A 24,300-nucleotide genomic window follows, 5' to 3' on the forward strand; every position below is an offset into this window, starting at 1 on the left:
TGGCCAGTGCATACCACAAATGGGCAAACTGTACCATATATCAATCTTTACCATATTGGGCTATATATAAGATGTCACACCTGTGACAATCAGTGCACTAACTGATCTGATACAGTTTTTATGGCTTCTGACATATCGCTAGACTGAAAGATCGGCCGTTGTGGGCGCTCTTCTCGTCCCTTTTCGTAAGGGGAAGAGGAGAGAAAGCGGTGATAAGGTCACCACCCCCACCCCCACCCCCACCCCCGCCGACGCATTTTATAGTCCAACATATAGCCAAATGAATTACAAACATAACTTATGCCCCTTTTTTGGAAAATAATTACTTGTACGAATAGTGATCAAAAAATCTCCGTCAAAATGTCATTATCCTACTATACAAGAAAGTACTCGTAAGAAGCCTTTGTACATGGAATGTTAGTTTCCAAGACAACTAGATTAAAGTGAAACAGTCTGTACATTAACGATAACTGAGGTTTTATTTCCGGCTACCCAGTACGAAAAGTCCGATTTGCCTTCATTTTCACAGGGTTGGCAATGTAGGATTAAATTTTGTGGGGTATATTTGTCATGTCGGAATACCTTTATAATTTTTATACTTTTGAATGTTTATATACTTACCTATTAAAAGTGCGTATTAAACCGTGTTGTTATCTTTGTAATTGCATCATCATCATTTCACTGTTGCTAAGGGCGTGGTCATGGTTGATATGGCTAGTTGTGTCAAAGTATTTTGGAAATCTGCAGAATAACACATCTAGAAACATCTCCGCCAAAATTCAGCCCCATTCACCATGTAGTTTTTGAGATTTAAGTTTTTGATCAAAATTGAGATATTTAGACCTAATTTGCATATTGCTGATGGGATCTTCATGTTGTGAATACACCTTCACCTACTCAAACCCTATTAAAATTCAGCACAATCTGTTGAATAGTTTTAGAATTAAAGATTTTTGACCAAAAGGACAATTTTAGACCTAATTTCCACATCACGGCTGGGATCATCGTATGTACGCACACGCACACGCACGCACGCACACACACACACACACACACACACACACACACACACACACATACATACATACATACATACATACATACATACATACATACATACATACATACATACATACATACATACATACATACATACATACATACATCTGCAGCCCTTCATCGTTGCACTGACAAACTATCAAATACATGTATGTGTTTACAGACTTTTTCGATTCCTCAATTTATCTGTGAATGAATGAATGTTGTCGTCAGGTTTCATTAAATCTACTATAATAATTCCTATCCCAAACAAATCATCAGACAAGTGTCTGAATAACTAGACCGATTTCACTTGCTACTGTCATCGTGTAATGCTTCCAACATCTCGCATCACATAAAGTCTTTAGTGCCAAAAACTCTTCATCCACATTAAGTTTGTTGAAACTGTTCTGTTGAGGATGCATAGTTATAAACACGTTGATGTACAAATTCACCAAAAGACAAGACAGAATAAGAAACAAATACACAACTACAACACCTTGGCAAATTAAAAAGTGTTCTTTAATTATTATACATTACATGTACACTAAATTTGTCATATGTTTTCCAGATGGCAACAATACATGTCTTACATAACTCAACCAGAGAAAAAGGCAAAATTCCTACACAGGAAATTACCACCTATATATAGTTAGTACATTTACCTGTCTTCATCATATATCAAACTACTAAAAAACAAATACACCCAGACATTCATACGAATTTTGAAAAGTCATCTTATTATCAGTCAAATAGATATCTACTATAATCTAGTCTCGGTTACCCAGATTCTCGTTCGTGTGGTCTCGTAAGCAGAGCCCCCATCGGCGAGAGGCTGGGCAACCGAGATTAATTGATACTATGATAACAGGGATGTACAATATGTTCAAAAGCCTAGTCTTTAAGAATCATAGTTTTTGTCTCAGATTATAGTTATTAAATATCATAAATCAGACATATGTCATTTACGTTATCTTAAGAATGCACATATGAATACTCAGTGTCTTGTACATTTTTTATGCTGATGACAATAAAGTACATGTATTTACATATAAATATCGTTGCATATGTTGGTGTGCAGTTATAAATAAAATAACATTTCCAATGGTGATTATGCAAATGAGATAAAATAGTTTCAATTATCTTTTGCAAATCTGGAAATAATTTCGCATGTTTTTTTTTTATAAGTACACACTTCTTTTTTCATCAATGTTTCAGTATTCCAGTGTTGAGAAAAATCATGAATTCAGAACTTGTTAAATAAACTTTCTTGGTCCGTAAGCATTGAAAATGTAGCAAAGTTAAAACAGCATCGTATAAGGATTCTTCAAATTTTATCTTTTATTGTCATTACTTTATGAATAATGTATATTATAATACAGTATATTAATAACCTGTATGATATAATTAACATACTGGACTACAGACTATGTGTAATTATGAGATCTCGATTACAATAGAGGTCGTATCGTCATCTCAACGTGTTTCAGAGACTCATAGACTTTCCAATCCCACCATTCAACTCCATCGCTACTTATCTGTCCAGCCAGGTATTGACCATTGAGATTACAATATTGACAAGATTTGTACCATACTGCGACTGTTCATGCGTCAGTGTTATACTCTGCACAGTTACAACTACAAAGAATACAATATTGTTCAATACAAGCGCAAGTTTAAGTGTGAATATATTGAATTATATGTTAGCATATTTCATTAAAATAATTGTTGAAATGTTTGATATCGATTACAATACAGGTCGTATCTTCATCTCAACGTGTTTCAGAGACTCAAAGACTTTCCAATCCCGCCATGTAACTCCATCGCTACTTATCTGTCCAGCCAGGTATTGACCATTGAGATTAGAATGATAACAATGAATGTACCACCATGCTCCAGTAAAATACTCTGCACAGTTACTACTACTATGCATATCATTGTCTCTGTCTCTTGTAGAGAAGAACATTCCATTATGCCACCTCAAAGAATCACCTACAGATTGAAATAGAAAATAAAAAGTAGTAAATGTACAAGTTCATTTACTGTGCCAACATATGAAAATTACAATAAAATTGTTACAAAATAAATGTACATATTAATTCACTCTACCAAAACATGAAAATTAAAATTAAAATTCTACAAAATTAAAGTACATATTAATTCATGTGCTAAAATATGAAAATTTAGAATTATTATCAATGAAACATTCATTAATGGCGTTATTACGAAATTACAAATATGGATTTTCAAAATTCAAAAATTAATCCCATTAATTACATGTTGCTATATTTTGCTAAAATATGATGAATACTAGTTTCTGTAATAACAAGAAAGAATAAATGTGTAAAACAACTTGTGACACATATAAGCTTATTTGTATCAAAGTTTCAAAAGTAAACGTCATTACCAAGGGTCAGAGATATCAAGAAACCATATTTCAACCCCTCATATAAATCAATCATTGTTTTTACCTAAATGGCCGCAGAATAGTTTCCAGCCAATATGATGTATTGTGTCTAGGCAATAAATAAATTAAGGGTTGTTGGCTTTTTTCTCTAAATTTTTGGCTTTTAACATGAATAATATTTTTTAAAACAATACAATGCACATATGTTTACTAGTGTACACACAAAACGGTGAAGTCGACAAAAACCAGCTAATCAGTTACGACAACCACTCGATCCGATGCATGGCTTGCTTTGATTGTATTTTTGCGAACTTTATTTCATCATAATTTACAAAGTCTGACGTGAAGTAATATATTCTGATTCGGATTCGAAGTAACAGTTAAATATGTATTCTGATTCCAATTCGAAGTAACAGTTCAATATGTATTTTGATTCGGATTCAAAGTAACAGTTAACTAGTTAAATATGTATTCTGATTCGGTTTCGAAATAACAGTTCAACATACAGTCTGGACATTCATCTGCGCAGCCTGTCTGCGCATATTTATCGTGCAGTAACGTTGAAATCCTACTTCGGTCTAAATATTCATAGAATTTGATGCTTTTATAGAGTTTGAATCTTTAAATACAACATGACCAACATTATTATGAATAAGGCTCTCTGAGAAGTGGAAATTCCAGCAAATGTTCGGAAAGAATTACAAATTACAACATTTTTATCGATTGATCATAGAGTGCATCGTGACTTATCCAAGTGACATATTTTCGACTCAAAAAAATATACGTAAAGTGAAATGTTCTTTGATGAAAAACATGTTTACACATAAACAAGCAACAAGAAAATCACATGAGATGAAATTTTTATCTGGAAAATACATGGGCCAATTGTGTTTATTATTTTTAAAACATCGCATAGAAATTATAACTCCTAGCTGATCAACAATGATGACTAAAACTGAATAATCGAAAATAAAAATTGCCTTGAAAGTTTGACTGTCATTTGACTTTATCTGCAAAAATAAAGGCCGTGGTCAAATTTCGTGAATTTTCATACAGTGATTAACTGTGTGGTGATTTTTAGCATGATGCATTTTGATCACATTTTACTTGCATACGGACGGAAAACGAGCCAGTAAAACCTACAGTAGTCGAGAGTACGTTGCACTAAATTTCTAAAAACCAAACAAGGTTACATGTTCAGAGATATAGTTGAATATCATTGCATGGACAGATTTTACGTTGCAGGGCTTCATCTGTGTAGAATTTAATAACAAATCGAATGACGTATGTGACTTAGCCCGTGCGTCTTTCTCTTAGCCCAGGCCGTTTTACGACGGGTATGTTTTCTTCACGGAAGTGAAACTGAGAAATCTGAAAACGAACATCGACCAAACAAAACGGTATAATGAAAAATCTCACGTGAAACTATGTTTTTTGAAGGTACTAAACATGCGAGTAGGTCACTTGTAGATTGTACGACTTTGGAACATTGGACATGTAGCATTCTATAAATAACACTGTATTGTTATGTAGATAGCATCTCGAAGGAACACATGGAATAGCGCGCCATTTGATGTGATTCAACTCTGACCGTATGCAAATGAGATCGAATGTCCAGTAGTTCAACATGTATTTTGATTCAGATTCGAAATAACAGTTAAATATGTATTCTGATTCAGACTCGAAGTGACAGTTAAATACGTATTCTGATTCAGATTCGATAATTTTAGTGACCGATCTCTGAAAATGTGAAATATATGTTTTAGATGAGATTGAGAGTTGTACAGAGTATATCTCAAATTGTATCACCATCGTTTGATTCATTAAATCAAACCATATAAAATGCAATATGCACTGGTTTATTTTAATATTACACTTACCGGCATTTCCACTGTAATCACCTAAACTTAATGTGTAATTATCAGCTTCATCGGTGATAGAAAACTGTGTATATTCTGCATATGCGGTGTTATTGTCAAAATCTTCCAAGTCCACTCGGAGTTCATACTGACGACCTTGGTTAGTAAGACGATAGATATTGTCGTTACCCAACCAGAACTCCCCGTTAAGTTCACCAAACCCAACTTTATAGTCTGTCCAATTCAGATAAAAGTCAACACTACCATCCACTCTTTTTTGAAAGACCTAGAAAAAAAACATTCAAGTAAACTATAGCATCAAAACGTTATCACTGGTATTGCTGATGAACTGGATAAGGGTTATTTAACTTTAGGAATCTTCACTGATCTAAGGAAGGCCTTTGATACAGTCAACCATAACATTCTTATAGAGAAATTAATTACTTATGGTATCAGAGGTTTGCAGTTACTCTGGTTCAAAAAATTATCTCTAAAAGCGTAAACCATATGTAAATGTTAACAGTAACATGTCATCCTAGATCCTATAGAGAACTTAAATGTGGTGTTCCACAGGGTTCTATTTTAGGCCCAATCCTTTTTTGATCTACATCTATTATATCATACACTCCACAAATGCATTTGACTTTGAATTCGTCTGTTTGCTGACGACACGAATCTGTTTCAATTCATTATTGACAATTCTGACACCATTCAGCTTGACCAGTTTAATTTTGATTTTAGGAAAGTCTGCGATTGGTGTGATGCAAATATGCTCACAATCAATGCGGATAAGTCAAATTTCATGATAATCAAGACATCCCAAAAGTCTGTGACAACAGAGGGGAGCTTGAGCTTTATACTAGTATAATCAGGCTCAGATACTTCACATTGCTTCAATTAATTACCTTGGAGTATGTTTAGATCAGCACATGCTTTGGAATTCACATAATTTTATTCAAAAAGTCATCATAGGAATTATCTCAAAAATTCGATATCATATTCCACATTATATAATTCCACGATATTTAATACCTCATTTATCTTATTGTATACAGATATGGGGAAATACCTATAAGGCATTTATCCAACCCATCTTAAAAATACAGATAATGAAGAAAGCAATCCTACTCATCACAATTTCAGATTCTGCCTCCTGTATCGCCAACTATGCATCTTAAATATACACCTGTTATGTATATTTAATTCGTCAAGTTGTTTATTTATCTTTGATTTGAAAAACAACAATTTCTCAAAGACAGTGCACGACTACCTCCGAGTCGACATCAAATCACGTAAGTACATGACGCGACTTTCAACTGAAGACAATTTCTAGTTAATGATCTCATTTAGAGCCACCACACTTTAAAGTACGCAGCCACAAAACACTGGAACTCGTTACCCGACTAACTGAAAAAATGGGAACACGATCTATTTTTAAATCCAAGTTAAAGCAGTACAGATATTTTTTTGACACATGAATTGTTATAAGCCCTCGTTTACCCCTTGTATATAATCAACAGGCATAATTGTACAATGTATCGGAAAGTGATCTGAATACTAGTAGTCAATTTCGTTACTCACGAAATGGAACAACGAATGATGTACGATTATGTAATCAATATAGTGCTTGTACCGTTTACTGTACAACAGATGTAGTAACGTACCTAAACTCCCCTTCAAAGCGTCCATTTAGAATATCCACATCGTAGGTACGGCTATCTACACTAAGCAGTGATTGCCTAATCAAATACGAATATGCATGAGAGGTGATTTATAAGGGTTTTACCCAGGTGTAATAATTGTGCCTTCTCACATCGGAGCGTGACACTTAGAGAGCCTTCAGTATTTACAAGGTCAAGGGGGGAGGGCCGGAGGAAATCACACATGGTCTGTTAAGAAAAACATGACCCTTCCCCATTCTCCATTTGTAAAAAGTGACCCTCCCCATTGTCCCATTTTGTAAAACATGACCCTCCTCATGACAACTGCATATACTGAACGTTAATCAATATTCCCATTATATGTATACATACAAATTAAATGATTTTGACTCTGTATTAGAAAGCAATATTTGTACATATAAAGTGACAAACAGTAAACAGTAAAAAGAACTGGCTAGTGACCTTTCTCTTATAATAATCATACACAATCTAGTTAGGATCGTGCTTTCCATGTTGTGCATACTCTGTCTGATCTGGTCACTTGTAAAAGTTCCCTGATATCATCATCATCATCATCATCATCATCATCATCATCATCATCATCATCATCACTGCTACCATCACCATCATATATTAACAACTACATTCACGGACAGTGTTAGTGACTGGGTGAGATGGTACACTCAAAATGCATCGTTTTATTAAACAATTCTCTTACAATAATAATGTATGTATTTTTATTTTTGTATTTTGGCATGTAAAGTACTCGTAAAAAACATGTCGAGTGCTCATCTCAATTTTACATCTCAAAACACACAAAACAAATTGACAATAAATGAATCTTCAATTTCGTCACAAAACTACGGATTGTAAAATGTGACCCCCACCCCCGATTCCTCCGCTCCCCCCCCCCTTTGTAAATACTGAAGGCTCCCTTAGCTATAAGCACACACTGGTACCTCGCATGCCACTGTCTAGTTTTCAAGCATGAAATGGCAACTCCGACTAAATAGATACCAGCTGTAACGGCAATGCAAACGCCTATTCTCAACACAATGGCGGTAACCAGAATGTCGACAACTAGACCGGCTACTGACAACAGGACCGCTAATGTAGCTTTAATCACTGTCGACATGTCACCTTCACTGACAAAAGCCACGTACAACGAGTTAATGTGGTAAGCTTAGCCATAAACGAACTTGTACTTTTGAAAAGTTCTGTCCTCGTATTATTAGTTTCAAATTGGGTATAGAAACGGAGCAGACCAGAACGTTTATCTTGTGATACTATATTTAGTAATATCATGATGGTCTAGGGAAGCTGTGTCGTCCCCATTACATGAAGTTAGTGTGGGTTGGACGAGTTGCTGAGAAATATCTGAATGCTGTCACCAGTCGCGGAGTTTGACCAATGTGGATGAGAGAAGTTGCTGGATTGAGTAGTCCCTATGAAACCTAATTGTGGGTTTGACAGTCTATGAGAACAACCGAATATTGTCATGCGAATAGGACAAATGTGGGAAATTGCTGAATTTAGTCGTCCATATGAAATGTTCATGTGGGTTTGACAAGGTTTTGAGAACTGAATATTGTCAAGTGAATTGGATCGGACAAATGTGGGAAACTGCTGAATTTAGTCGTCCCCTCGAGCTTTAATTGTCGGTTTGACGAGTCTCTAAGAACAACCGAATATTGTCATGCGAATCGGACAAATGTGGGAAACTGCTGCATTGACTCGTCCCCACGAGATGTTAGTGTTGGTTTGACGAGTGCTAAAACTGTGCCAGTTGTGAGAGTCGTCCCCATGAGATGTTAATGTGGGTTTGACGAATGGTGAAACAAGGGCTAACACATTAAATCAGTAGTGCTGACGAAGCCTTCCCCCATGAAGATGACGAGCGAGGTACAGAGAGAAAAAAAAAACAAAAAAAAAACGCGTTAATAACTTTCAGTCAAACAACTATACAAGACAGAGGACACTCGACCACTCCACAACTAAATCAAACTAGACAGCACTACGCAGTGTAGATAGGTTACAAACATCTAGCAATGAATGACCAAAGGCATTATCGGTACCGTCCAAAGAATTTCTAGCCACTGAAAAATGTGTAACTAGTTAAGCTAAATAAATGCATTGCCCTCAAGACTATCGTCAATAAAATCAAGTAATTTACCAGTTCTTGCATTGAAATCTTCCATCAAAATCAAATCAAAATCCGACTAATTTACATACAAATCGTGTAAGTAGTTCTCTATTATTACAATTCCATTTTCTTGTCCCAACCTATAACAAGATGCGCCTTCTGGCGACACACAAACACAAAACTAAGATGATATATCTTAGTGGAATGAAAAGCTTAAACATGGCTTCTTTACACGTTTCATAAACACGATCAATATAAGAATTTATACTCAACGACACGCGTACACTGAAACACTAACACCGGGAAATCGCCCAACATTACTAGATCTTTCTTTAAGAAGAAAAGCATTTGTGGGTGGATAAAAAGGAACAAAATTCATTATTTGAAAATTTACTTTTATTCATATCATGTTTCACTGATATGAATAAAAGTAAATTTTCAAATTGAGAGATAGGTTATTTTGAGGTCTATGTTGAATTAGTGTTGCTCTCGCATTCCAGGCAACAAAAGTTACTACATTAGTTCTTCTAGCAGCCGTCGATAGTTTATCTTTATTTCCCTACGGGTTTGGCCACACCGTTAAAATGGGACAACGTTATTCTTTATTTCGTCGAATTTGTACATCTGATTATCGATCACCAAGTTGTTCTTTTCCTTAAAGTTTGTAGAATGATGGGCAGTGGCCCTATTCTTGTTGTCAATGAATAAACTGAAAACAAACTAAACAGGTATAAATATTTGTATTAAGACATTGTATTTCAGGCTTATGTTTTGTATGTGTTTGGTTTTTGTCGTTTTGTGTTTGTTGTTGTTGTTTTGTTTTGTTTATTGATACGTTATAATGATGACTTGTCACTAGACCATCAGCTCTACCTTGGATTTGATATGTATTGTAGCATGCAATTGGTTTATTTAATATAAATGTAAATATAATAATATTATTCATCTGTATGTATATCTATATATATATGTAATAATTACCGTCCATCCTCCTGAATCAGTATCCATGTCACAATACACGTTGAAAGATGGACCATCGTCAGGTTTTATGCTGTAGATACCACTAGGTGTCCAACCAACATTACGCAGTACGTCAAAACAATCTCTCGCTTAAAAAAAAGTTTGCAGATTTGCACTGTTAAATATATCATTTATTTTGACCTTAATTTTTGAATTGTTACATTATATGTAATTTATCTTGTGAGACACTAGAGTGAACATTTAAGAACAGCAAATAACAATAATACAATCAATCACACATACATACATACATACATACATACATACATACATACATACATACATACATACATACATACATACACACACATACATACATACATACATACATACATTCATACATACATACATACATACATACATACATACATACATACATACATACACACACACACACACACACACACACACACACATTCATGCATGCATGCATGCATGCATACATACATACATACATACATACATACATACATACATACATACATACATACATACATACCCACCATATTTAAGTCCCTGTACGTCTTCTTTTATAGATTGTAGTGTCTGTAACATCATTTCGATTGTAGTTTCCAAGTTAGATTTCCACTTATTGTCATTTCTACTGTAACAGTCCCTATTGACAAAAGTAGGCTGGCCAGTACATGCCATGATATGGCAAATAAGAAACACAAGACTTAGGAGGAGTTTCATCATCATAGTTGATGACATAGGATACATTCCTTGTAATCTGCAAATCAAAGAGCAAAACCCGGTATAAACTAAATTGTAAAATTATAACTATAGTTATCATACATGATATACTCCTTAATTGGCAAATTATTTTTATCAAACTATATGAAATTTGAAGCCTGCATACTTAAAGCTGTGCCAGCTGCAACTGGAACGTTAAAAAAATAGTTTCTTAGGTACAACTTACTCATAATACTAGAACACCATGAAGAGCATCTCATCTCATAAACAAAAGTAGCTGTATACACGATAAGTCAAACTGATTTCTTGAGTCAGCACCCAAAAGGCGCCCTCAACGGCGATCAACCTGTTTCTGTAGTGCTTATGGATAATACCATAGACCCTCCACCATCCATGGGTGGAGGGTCGATGATAATACCGACCACTGATGATGAATATTTGCAGTCTTTAATTATTGGTATTTTAACAATTTTGAGAACTAAAATTAAGCACTAATAACAATCAACTTACCACGTTAAAGGAAAGGAAGTGATATATAGTTGAATATACATAAGTAATGAAAATACTGCAAGTACTATACCGTAAAAATTAAACCCACAGACGTATTCTCGAAAACCAAAGCTTGTGCCCCATATACAATCCGTATATATCTCATACAGATATCAATGGGTTCCTTTTCCTACATGTAAAATGAATAGTTCAGATTTTGCAGTGTCTTGTCTCTCCTCTGTACATTTTGGGTCGTTATACGTGTAGTAGCTCTAAGGTACATGTCTGTCTTACTATCCCTTTTTGTGTAGAGCTTTCTCGGTAAATCTTCGTTCATTCAATTCTAGGGAACCTTCAATAATTACAAGGGAACGGGAAAATTAATGTCAATTTTAAAGGCATTGGGTTTTTCCCACTACTAACACCCACACTAGCATTAAATAGTTTCCGTGTTTTCAGAGCTGAAGGCCATATCGCCCAAAGACAAGATGGGCGTACGACCAACATTGTCGGGTATACCAGGTCAATGTTCCATCACATTATCCCCAATAGTTTCCACACTGTCCTCCTTCACTCCCGTCAGAGCCACTCTACTCTTCTCCTCTATACTAAGACTAACAATTGCATCACTGCATGGATTTAAGAATCTATTTGACTGATATATTATATACTGATATTACAATACAATGGTGGCAGCAGTGGGATGTGGAACAATGATATCAGTGAGGTGCCAAAATCACAAAATAATGCAAACTAGATAATACGAAGAGTTAAAGTGAAATATGCCCCCCCCCCTCTAATTGCATTTTCTAAACTATGGCCTCTGTAGAGAACCGATTTGTATGATCTGACCCCTCCCACTTCCACCGACCCTTCTCTTTGTAATTACAGAAGGTTCCCTGATGTAATACATTGAGTAAAAGTAATAGTGACCCTCTTATTTTCACCTTTCTAGAATATGGCCGTCTCCCTAGAACCGATTTGTAAAAAAAGTGACCAACTGTAATTCCTCCTCCCCTCCCCTCTCGAAATTACTGAAGTCTCTGTTGTTAGTTGACTGGAATCTCTCTTAGTTGACTGGAAATTTTAGTCAGAAAGTTTAGTGAATCAAGGAATCTTAATAGGCAAGTTTAGTAATTAAGTGTTAGTGTAGAAGTATATTCACTTTGTACGACCAGTGTGAAAGTTGAACAAAGAATTATACGACTCCTACTGTTGTGGCTTTATACTTCACTGAATGCCTTTGTTTGTGCCATCTATATATAGACATAACGTTAACCTAACCATACCCTCTAACCCATAAACGTATATGTTACGTTGAATATACGTTTAACATCAATTCATTTAAACTTCATGGTGAAGTACAATGTATACACATAAAAGTGTAAATTCAGCCAAAGACAGAAGCAGTGACATAGACAAGATAGGCACACATCACAAACGCACAAAGATGTCTACTCGCATAAAGCCACAGACGTTCCTTGATACGTATACCCTCACTATGCACAAGGAAGTCACCAAACGTTGAGTTCACATGATACAATCGGTACCAACGATAGCAACTTGGGTCACATTTCAAAATCAACCTTTCTTGTCCATGTACTAACACTAAATATACTAATCAGTACAAGAATACTTACTGAATTCGACAATCTGTTGTCAGTTTTGTCGAAATATTCCTTACCTACTGGTGCTTCCTTGTTTATTTCTTGGTCACACCTTGTAGATGTACGTGTGGTGAATTTAAATTAAAGTCCATGGCGTCATCTTTGAAAGTACTCTGTACAACAAAATCTCTGCTCTTCCGTAGTTTCATAGAGTAAGGTAAGGCTAAAATTAACACCAGAAGTGTAGTAAGAGGGAATTTGTGTACCCGCATTTCATACAAAATTAAAAAAAAATATTGGAAAAGGCGAAGCTTTCTGGGAATGGCTTCATTCAATCCATTTGATTTGAATCACTATAAAAACAGATAAATTGATGCTGACTAGTATACATAGGACAGACAGACAGACAGACAGACAGACAGACAGACAGACAGACAGACAGACAGACAGACAGACAGACAGACAGACAGACAGACAGACAGACAGACAGACAGAAATTATTGGAAAAGGCGAAGCTTTCCGGAAACGTCTTCATTCACTCCACGTTCAGACAGACACAGACAGACAGACAGACAGACAGACAGACAGACAGACAGACAGTGTCAGTCAGTCAGTCAGTCAGTCAGTTAGTTAGTCAATCAATCAATCAATCAATCAATCAATCAATCAATCAATCAATCAATCAATCAATCAATCAATCAATCAATCAATCAATCAATCAATCAATCAAACAGACAGAACGAGAGCGAGGATATATATAACCTGCGGTCGGGGTTCGTGCTCCAACTCTGGATTTCATTAAACTCCAGATCACTATAGACTGAGATTAATTCTCGCAAACCAGAACGTCTTGGACGGAGGAGGCTGTGGTTTACGACGATGTCGATGACTGAGATTAAACCTATCACTGTAAGTAATTCCGTAAAGCTTTATTAGTGTCGTTCACTTCGATGCAACCGAGAAACGCAAGTTTTCATCGGACACCACGGTTTCCTCCTGTCTTAACACCGAACTGATTAGGTCGACCATCTCTCTGGACTTCTTGAAAGACCAGATGCAAAACTAAAAGAACTGTCCAGTGTAAATAAAATTATCAGCTGCATAAATAGAAGATATGCCTCTATGTCAGGGAAGAGGACACTCATATAATGAGTTCGTAATTAGCTTCGCAAATGTCTCACAAAATATTTAAATATATGCACGTGTACATTTGTATATACAACCTGGCGTTTAAAGTGACCGTTCACCGTCGGTGTTTGATACAGAAAACCAAAAAGACATACAGAACCGCAGAAAACCAAAAAGAAACTGCACTAAAATAGGAAGATAGCAATTTCGTGCTACTATATTTTGTCTAAAGATGAAATAAACTATTTGGACGTATTGTAACTAGATGCAGATACACGGGCTGCAATGTTTTGATGTCTGCATTGTGGTGATTTAGTTCGTTTCATTTAGACAAATGTCGTACTATGAGAATATGAGATACAACTCATTCATACTGTGCAAAATTAATTTCGAAATACTTGATTATGGAATGTTTAGTCTATTACAAAATAATTGGCAAGAAATAGCATTTATTACTTAGATACACGTACATTAGTGTTATCAATACCGACACAACACACAGCCAAAATGGAATGAGCGATGGGAAGAGAGATACTGTTAACTTAGTATACTGACAGCAAACTAAGGCCCGTACACCACACACGTGTTTGTACAGTCACATAATGTGTCGACCAGAATTGAAGTCATCTTTTTGCAAATCAGAGGTAGCAAAGATGTCGGAATTACATGTACCAAGCGAGGACAACAGTATATGATTTGGTATAGCATGTTTACAGAAGGCATTGTTTACCCTTGCATGCCGATGGGAAAGCCAAAGTCAATTATCTACATGTCGAGGTCAACGAAAACATCGATGCGTGCCTCATCAAAACAAACAACGGTTCTACAAAACGGAAGCGAGGGTCTTATCAGCAGTACTCCTCTGAGATTCTATGCAAAATTGGAAATAAAGATTCATAATTCTTTGTAAAACTTCGTTGCAAATACTTTATTGGGTGTTGTCTGAAAACTCGTGTGTCAGTGTGTTTGCGTGTACCGTGTGTGGTTGTATACGGAGTGATTGTAACAAAAAAGAAAGAAGTTAAATAATTGCCGCATGGGGGCGCACACAAGTACATCCGCGCAGTTTTAATTTCGCGGTCACGGTCGAGCGCGAAATTGCGCGAAATTAAAAATGCGCGAATAATGACCCGGTTCACAGTAGTTTCATGGTTGTGTTGTTTTATATGGACACACTTCTCTTTTTTGTCTTTTATTATGATTATACACCAGTGGGGAAACAATACAATGTCATAAATAAAATACACATGCTTCAAAATGTTTACAAAAGATTTATAAGTTTTCGAAAAGCCTCTAGTCTTCTTTCATTAACAATCAGTTCTTTCTCTATTTTATACCTGAAATTAAATTCAAGTTCCAACATATGGTTCAATGGTATCTTTGCTTCAGACACCCAATACTTATGAATTAACCACTTCCCTGTGGCAAGCCGTTCAGGCCAAAATTGTTATTTTATCTTAGCTGTAGTATTTCATATTTTTCATACTTACACACTAATTTTAACCGTTTATGTACTTTTATTCCATGTTCACATTATTTTGACTAAAATAAGTTTCCACTTATTCGAGAATATTGTTTTATTTTTCGTCAAACCAGAATTTATTTTAAGGATTATATATAATTGAAAGTCAAAATATATTTTTTGTTAAAGTATTTTTATCAACTTTTTTTTCAACTTTTTTTTACATCCACTTCTTTCTAGTAGTAATTTAACAATTTTTCTTCTCGATTAAAAAATTATTTCAATATATTTTGACTATCAATTTATGGGCATACTAACCATAGACTTATTCATAGATTCACAGATCTATATATTACACACATGCGAAAGTGTTTGTGTTTTCCTGTAGCCAGATCAGATTTACCAATTTTAATAGTACTCTATATTTGACGGGATTGGTCCCCGAAGCATTGAACTATGCAGCTAAGGCCAAATACAAAAAATTAGTGTGTTTCTGATTAGTTTAAGCCTCCGACCCTAAACATGTTTTAAAACTATTTACATGTAAAACAAACAGATAAGAAATCTTTTGTCTTGTTGACCTTCCATGCACGTCTGTTCCACAGTGATATCTGTATATATTTCATCAAAATATCACAGAATGGGTATTCTAACCGATATTTTGTTTATTTTGGGTCGAAGCAATATTTTTTAAAAAATGAAAAAAAAATATCCCAACCTACCTACTCTATTTTCTGAGGCCATGTTATCGTAAACACACAATTATTTTTTCCCCGCCGAAGTTAATTAAAATAGTATTGCCTTTGTTCCCTAGTAAGGCTTCTTTTCTGTTATCAACTTCTTTGAAATGCCATTATATCATCATGACGGTTACTAATGCCAATGGCAATACACTAAAGTTTTGAGTTTAAACAATTTGTTTATATATCTCATTTATTAGTTCTATTAACTTAAAATATTACCTTACTTATGTCATTACTTTATAAATAATGGGTATTATACTACAGTATATTAAAACATATTACAAATAGCTAAAAGATGACGTTTCCCAAATTTGTACGGACCTTCAAATAATACCTTACTTATGTCATTACAATATGAATACTGTATATTATAATACAGTATATTAATAACCTGTATGATATAATTAACATATCGGACTACAGACTATGTGTAATTATGAGATCTCGATTACAATACAGGTCGTATCTTCATCTCAACGTGTTTCAGAGACTCACGGTCTTTCCAAACCCGCCATACAACTCCATCGCTACTTATCTGTCCAGCCAGGTATTGACCATTAGGATTACAATATTGACAAGATTTGTACCATACTGCGACTGTTCATGCTTCAGTGTTATACTCTGCACAGTTACAACTACAAAGAATACAGTATTGTTCAATACAAGCGCAAGTTTAAGTGTGAATATATTGAATTAAATGTTAGCATATTTCATTAAAATAATTGTTGAAATGTTTGATATCGATTACAATACAGGTCGTATCTTCATCTCCACGTGTTTCAGAGACTCCCACCCTTTCCAATAGTACCATACAACTCCTTCTCTACTTGACTGTCCAGCTAGGTATTGACCATTGAGATTAGAATAATGACAAGTATTGTACCACCATGCTCCAGTAAAGGTCTCTGCACAGTTACCACTATCACGATGATCATTGTCTCTGTCTCTTGTAGAGAAGAACATTCCATTATGCCACGTCAAAGAATCATCTACAGATTGAAATAGAAAACAAAAAGTAGTCAATGTACAACTTAATTTACTGTGCCAAAATATGAAAATTACAATAAAATTGTTACAAAATAAATGTACATATTAATTCACTCTACCAAAACATGAAAATTAAAATTAAAATTCTACAAAATTAAAGTACATATTAATTCATGTGCTAAAATATGAAAATTTAGAATTATTATCAATGAAACATTCATTAATGGCGTTATTACGAAATTACAAATATGGATTTTCAAAATTCAAAAATTAATCCCATTAATTACATGTTGCTATATTTTGCTAAAATATGGTGAATACTAGTTTCTGTAATAACAAGAAAGAATAAATTTGTAAAACAACTTATGTGACATATAAGCATATTTGTATCAAAGTTTCAAAAGTGAACGTCATTATCGAGGGTTAGAGTTCTCAACAAACCATATTCAATCCCTCATATAAATCAATCATTGTTTTTACCTAAATGGCCGCAGAATAGTTGCCAGCCAATATGATGTATTGTGTCTAGGTAATAAATAAATTAAGGGTTGTTGGCTTTTTTCTCTAAATTTTTGGCTTTTAACATGAATAATATTTTTTAAAACAATACAATGCACATATGTTTACTAGTGTACACACAAAACGGTGAAGTCGACAAAAACCAGCTAATCAGTTACGACAACCCCTTGATCCGTCTTTGTATGCCTTGCTTTTATTACATATTGTATTTTTTGAACTTAACTTTATCATAATTTACATGTCTGACGTGAAGTAATATATTCTGATTCAGATTCGAAGTAACAGTTCAATATGTATTCTGATTTAGATTCGAAATAACGAAATTTTGAAATGTACAGATTATATCTCAAATAATATCACCATCGTTTGAATCATTAAATCCAATCATATAAAATGCAATAAGCACTTGTTTATTTTAATATTACACTTACCGGCATTTCCATTCTAATCATCTAAACTCAGTGTGTAATTATCAGCTTCATCGATGATAGAAAATTGTGTTTATATATGGAATGCCGACCTAGCCTCGTTTTGGACCAGTAGCTGAGTGATTATATGCGTCAATGTAAATCTCGATTTAAATATGCTCTGAGACAATGTCGGAAAGATGAAACGCCAAATCGTGCAGATGGAATGGCTCGTGCACTGCTGAAAAATGAACATAGGCAATTTTGGGCCGCAGTTGCTGACATTGATAATTAAAGAATTCCCCTAGCAACGAGTATAAACAACACAACTGGTGAACAACAAATAGCGGACATGTGGGGCAGTCACTTTAAATATCTGTTGAATTCTGTCAGTAATTTGAAGTACAAGTCAGAGGTAGAGAATGCGTTTGAAATTGTGTCTTTTCACAAGAGTTAAATGTAAATACTGCTTGCTTGGAGGAGGGGAGGCCGAGGAACAGGTTACCAATCACTTCTGACCACAGGGAGCTCAGGATCTTAGGAACATGTAACAAACAAACAAACAAACAAACAAACAAACAAACATATAAATAAACCAAGATTTCAAATTCAATGACCACGTTCATGTTAGGTCAAGAAAGGGACTGAATCAGTCAATGTGGAATGAGGGTAAAACTGCTATGTTATTTAATGACTATTTGGCCACGACATCGTGATATTAGGGACCGGTCAGTTTCTTCAGCCTGGAGGGGGGTGCGGTGGATTCTTAAATTTGGCCGACAAAAAGTCACTGACACCCCCCCCCCCATCTGTAAAACCAAAAACAGGCTGACCCCCCCTATCGCTTTTGTCAATTTTGAGACTATTCAGACCCTTTCAGACAATAATTTCCAAGCTTTACAAGACAGCATCAATATGTATAAAGCAATAACACAGGGTTGAAATACTTTTGAAATATACTTTGATAGCATCTTGACAGTAAGAGGGGAAGAACTTGAGACTGGGATATGTCCACCTCATGTGGGGGGTCCATGTGGTGTGATAGTTAGGTAATACATGTATATGTATATCTATAGTTATGCTTGAACTAATAAGTAATATTAAAGAATTCATGTAAGAAACAGGGAGAAGAACAAATATTGACATGTACCACATTTCAGACAAGGCTATATGCCATTGTAGAAAGAGGATTTTTTTCTTTCATCACAATCCAAAACTAGACCGTTTTCACTTGCTACTGTCATCATATAATGCTTCCAACGTATCGCATCACATCAAGTCTTTCCTGCCAAAAACTCTTGATCCACATATAAGTTTGTTCAAACAGTTTTGTTGAGGATGCATAGTTATAAAGACGTTGGTGTACAAATTCACCAAAAGACAAGACAGAATAAGAAACAAATACACAGCTACAACACCTTGGCAAATTAAAAAGTGTTCTTTAATTATTATACATTACATTTACACTAAATTTGTCATATCTTTTCCAGATGGCAACAATACATGTTTTACATAACTAGAGAAAAAGGCAAAATTTCTATGCAGGAAATTACCGCCTATATATATAGTTGGTACATTTACCTCGTTATGTCTTCATCATATACCAAACTACTAGAAAACAAATACACCCAGACTTTTATACGAATTTTGAAAAGCCATCTTATTATCAGTCAAATAGATAGCAGGGATGTTCAATGTGTTGTAAAACTTATGCAAACAGTTTTTTTTTCTTCTGATTATAGTTATTCAATATCATATATCGGACATATGTCATTCGCGTTATCTTAAGAATGACCATGAAAACTCAGTTTCTTGTACATTTTTATGCAGATGACAATAAAGTACATGTATTAACACATAAATACCGTTGCATATGTTAATGTGTGGTTATAAATAAAATAACTTTGTCAATAGCGATTACGCAAATGAGATAAAATAGAGTACCAAGAAAAATTACATTTACAAATCTCGAAATAATTTCGTTTGTTTTCTATGTGTAGACACTTCTTTCTAGTGGTTTAAAAAATTTTTGGTAAAAATGTTCTTGATTTTAAACGTTATTCCAATATTTCCTGACCATAGATTTGTGGATATATTTATTGTCAGCATAATTTGATTTATACAATTGATTATTCGAGTCATATAAAATATCACAAATATGTGAACGATTTCCATTTTTTTTCAAATAGCTAGATTTGCCAAATTTGTAGTATTCCAGTTTTGAAAATAAACTCCTTTTGTCCCAATGTAAGCTTTGAGAAACACAGCTAAGTTAAAGTGGGCATATGGGTGAGGATTTGGTATTTATTTTTGGTAATTTCCAAAACAATTTTATCATGGCGTCATACTTGAAAAGTTAATGTCAAACAACATAGACCAAGTCTGTGTTTGTAACTCATTACATTGTAAAACCCCAAATGAATGTAAAATGTTTGTTATTGTATGTGTAATAACAAAGATTTTTACACATTTATTAATCTTTTACAATTTATTGAGTTACAAACAAGGACTTGGCAAATGTTGTTCCACATTTATTTTTAAAGTAGGAAGCCATCATGACAACATTGTTTTATAAATAAAAAATTCAAAATAAATACCAAATCATCATCCGTATGGCCACTTTAAAACAGCATCGCATTTATCTCTTTTTAAGGATTCTTCTCTGTTATCAACTTCTTTGAAATTTAATTACATTATAATAACGACTACCATAAATGTCAACACATTAAACCTTTAATTTGACAAATGTTGTTTATTTATGTCATTTATTAGTTCTTTTAACTTAAAAATACCTTAATTATGTCATTACTTCATGCGGATATGAATAACGGGTATTATAATACTGTATTAACTACAGGTATAAATAAATGAACATATTACAAGTAGCTAAATAAAATGACATTTTCCCATTTGGTATGGTCTAATACATTAAACTAATACCCCACTTAGGCCTAATAAAAAAATGTGTGGTTCCGATTACATTCAATTTTAAAATAGGTGGGGTAGGTAGATTATTTATTTTATTTTAATATATTTTTTTTCATGTGTGAGTGTCTAGTTCAGGTTTCCGTTGTTTTCCATATGGTTTCTGTGTTATTTATTTCTTCCGATCAGATGTACAACCATTACAGATTGGAAGTATGGTTTATATTGTCTTTTTTTTCAGTTGATTTTAGTTTCCGCATCCACTATTTCTTGCAAGACTTCACAATTTTATTATTAATTTTCTCGAATACGTAATAAAATGTTTAGGGTACGGTCGGCGTGAAAACCTAGGTGGAGTGGGGTAACCGGAACCAAACAACTTTTTTATTTGGCCTTATGTCATTACTTCATGAATAATGTATTTTATAATACAGTATATTAATAACCTGTATGATATTGGTTAAAGACTAAGTGTTACCATTAGATATTGGTTACAATTCCAGTAGAATATTCATCTCACTGTATTTCAGATACTCTCTGCCTTTCCAATGCCGCCATACATACAATTCCATCGCTACTTGTCTGTCCAGTTAAATATTGATCATTGAGGTTAGAATCATGACAAGGTGTGTACCACCGTTAAATGTTTGCATATTTTAATTAAAATGATTGTTGGAATGTTTGATATCGATTAAAATGTAGGTCGTATCGTCATCTCAACGCGTTTCAGAGACTCAAAGCCTTTCCAATGCTGCCATACAACTCCTTTGTTATATGTCTGTCCAGCTAGGTATTGACCATTGAGATTAGATTCATAACAAGCATAGTACCACCATGCTCCAGTGTAGGTCTCTGCACAGTGCATACTAAGCATATCATTGTCTCTGTCTCTTGTAGAGAAGAACATTCCGTTATGAATCGTCAAAGAATCACCTACAGATTGAAGTAGAAAACAAAAAGTAATCAAAAATTCAAAAAATCATTTACTGTGTTAAAATATTAAAATTTAAATAAAATTGTTACAAAATAAATGTAAATATTAATTTGTTTTTTGCCAAAATATTAAAATTACAATAAGGCTGTTACAAAATATATGTACATATTTATTTACTGGACCAAAAACATGAAAATTTAAATTAAAAATTGCTACAAAATTAATGTACATATTAATTCATGTGCTAAACTATGAAAATTAGAATTATTATCAATGAAACATTCATGAATGGCGTTATTAAAAAATATGAATATGGATTTTCAAAATTCAAAAAATAACCCCATTAATTACATTTTGCTGTATTTCATTAAAATATGATGAATACTAGTTTCTGTAATAAAAAATTAATAAATAAATTTGTAAAACAACTTCTGACATATAAGCTTATTTGTATCAAAGTTTCATAAGTGAGCGTCATTGCCAAGGGTCAGAATTATCAACAAACCATATTCAATCCCTAATCAATCATTGTTTTTACCTAAATGGCTGCAGTATAGTTTTCAGCCATTGTTTTGTATTGTGTCTTGGTAAAATATGAATTAAGGAGTTGTTGGCTTTTCTCTCTACATTTTTGGCTTTTAACATGAATAATATTTTTAAAACAATATAATGAAGTCGACAAGAACCAGCTGATTGGTTACGACAACCCCTTGATCCGTCTTTGTATGGCTTGCTTTTATTGTATTTTTGCAAACTCTATTTTATCATAATTTAGAAAGTCTGACGTGAAGTAATATATTCTGATTCCGATTCGAAGTAACAGTTAAATATGTATTCTGATTCCGATTCGAAGTAACAATTAATTATGTATTCTGATTCCGATTCGAAGTAACAGTTAATTATGTATTCCGATTCCGATTCGAAGTAACAGTTAAATATGTATTCTGATTCCGATTAGAAATAAGTCAAATGTGTATTCTGATTCAGATTCGAAGTAACAGGTCAATATGTATTCTGATTCAGATTCGAAGTAACAGTTCAATATGTATTCTGATTCAGATTCGAAGTAACAGTTCAATAATTTGAGTGACCGATCACTGAATATGTGTAAATGTGAAATATGTGTGAAAGATGTTTTAGATGAGATTGAGAGTTGTACAGATTATATCTCAAATTGTATCATAATCGTTTGAATCATTAAATCAAATCATATCAAATGCAATAAGCACTGGTTTATTGTAATATTACACTTACCAGCATTTCCATTGTAATGACCTAAACTCAATCTGTAATAATTAGCTTCATCGGTGATAGAAAACTGTGTATATTCTGCATATGCGGTGTTATTGTCAAAATCTTCCAAGTCCACTCTGAGTTCATACTGGCGACCTTGGTTAGTAAGGCGATAAATCTTGTCGTTACCCAACCAGTGCTCCCCGTCAAGATTACCAAACCCAGTCTTGTAGTCTGCCCAGTCAAGGTAAAAGTCAACACTGCCATCGACTCTTCTCTGAAAAACCTAGGTGATTTGGAAATGTAATGGTATCATGGAGCAACACTTATTTCATTTTTTTAATGAAAGAGAATAATTATAATGCCATTCTATATACTATACATTCAAGATCAATCATTCAATCATGAACTGTACTTTCTTATATCATTATAGATCCTTCAGTGTTTAGTTAAAGAATACTGTTTATGGGCGAGATCAATAGTTCAATGTAGCATGAAAAAGACCTAAATTCTTTACCCCGCCCTTTCTAACTAAGTTGGCCAAAATTGAAAATTGCTTCAAACCACACAACCAATTTCAAATCAATATGTAGTACTAGTAGTATGTACTATTGTAGTGCTATGAATATAAAGCCAGTATGTATTGAGTAAAAAATAGTTCTTTTGCTGACACTTCACTTCATTTTCGTGCCATGCATTTACTATAGCAAACATTCTTGTGATATTTTAAAAGAAATATTTGTATTTAGTAAAATCGATTTTGTAGGATGAGAACTAAAATGGCTCAACCCTACCCCCACCCTCAAAGTAAAAGAATTTAGTTGTTCATCCCACTCTGAACTATTGATCTCACCCCTTTAAGAATGTTGAAAACTTTACATAACGTCACGTCATTCTTCCAATGGTATTTAAAACTTTAACGTGTCGTAAGGTAAACGTTCATACGGAGATTCCCGTAAACCGTTGTACCAAGATCAAAAGAATAGTGACGTCATCGATAAGTAATGAAAAATATTTCCATTTCAGGGAGTAAACAAGTTAAATT

General features: G+C 34.0%; 2 protein-coding genes across 2 annotated transcripts in view; both read right to left on the reverse strand.

The window, feature by feature from the left end:
- Positions 1 to 1,560: 1,560 nt before the first annotated feature.
- On the reverse strand, positions 1,561 to 13,020 carry LOC144436385 (fibrinogen C domain-containing protein 1-like). The gene is made up of 5 exons (XM_078125177.1): positions 12,995 to 13,020; positions 10,632 to 10,858; positions 10,090 to 10,217; positions 5,326 to 5,590; positions 1,561 to 3,030 (listed from the first exon to the last, which is right to left on the reverse strand). Exons 2-5 carry the CDS (start codon positions 10,846 to 10,848, stop codon positions 2,786 to 2,788), a joined length of 855 nt encoding a protein of 284 aa, XP_077981303.1. The 5' UTR covers positions 10,849 to 10,858; positions 12,995 to 13,020; the 3' UTR covers positions 1,561 to 2,785.
- Positions 13,021 to 16,955: 3,935 nt separating this feature from the next.
- The window catches only part of LOC144436992 (fibrinogen C domain-containing protein 1-like), an 8,494-nt gene continuing 1,149 nt past the window's right edge, over positions 16,956 to 24,300 (reverse strand). The window contains exons 3-4 of the mRNA XM_078125859.1: positions 23,277 to 23,541; positions 16,956 to 17,239 (exon numbers count right to left, since the gene is read on the reverse strand). Of these exons, the coding sequence (XP_077981985.1) occupies positions 16,995 to 17,239; positions 23,277 to 23,541 (510 nt within the window). The 3' untranslated portion in view covers positions 16,956 to 16,994. The remainder of the gene's footprint in view (positions 17,240 to 23,276; positions 23,542 to 24,300) is intronic.

This window comes from Glandiceps talaboti, chromosome 6 (genome assembly GCF_964340395.1).
Source record: "Glandiceps talaboti chromosome 6, keGlaTala1.1, whole genome shotgun sequence".
Taxonomy (NCBI): domain Eukaryota; kingdom Metazoa; phylum Hemichordata; class Enteropneusta; family Spengelidae; genus Glandiceps; species Glandiceps talaboti.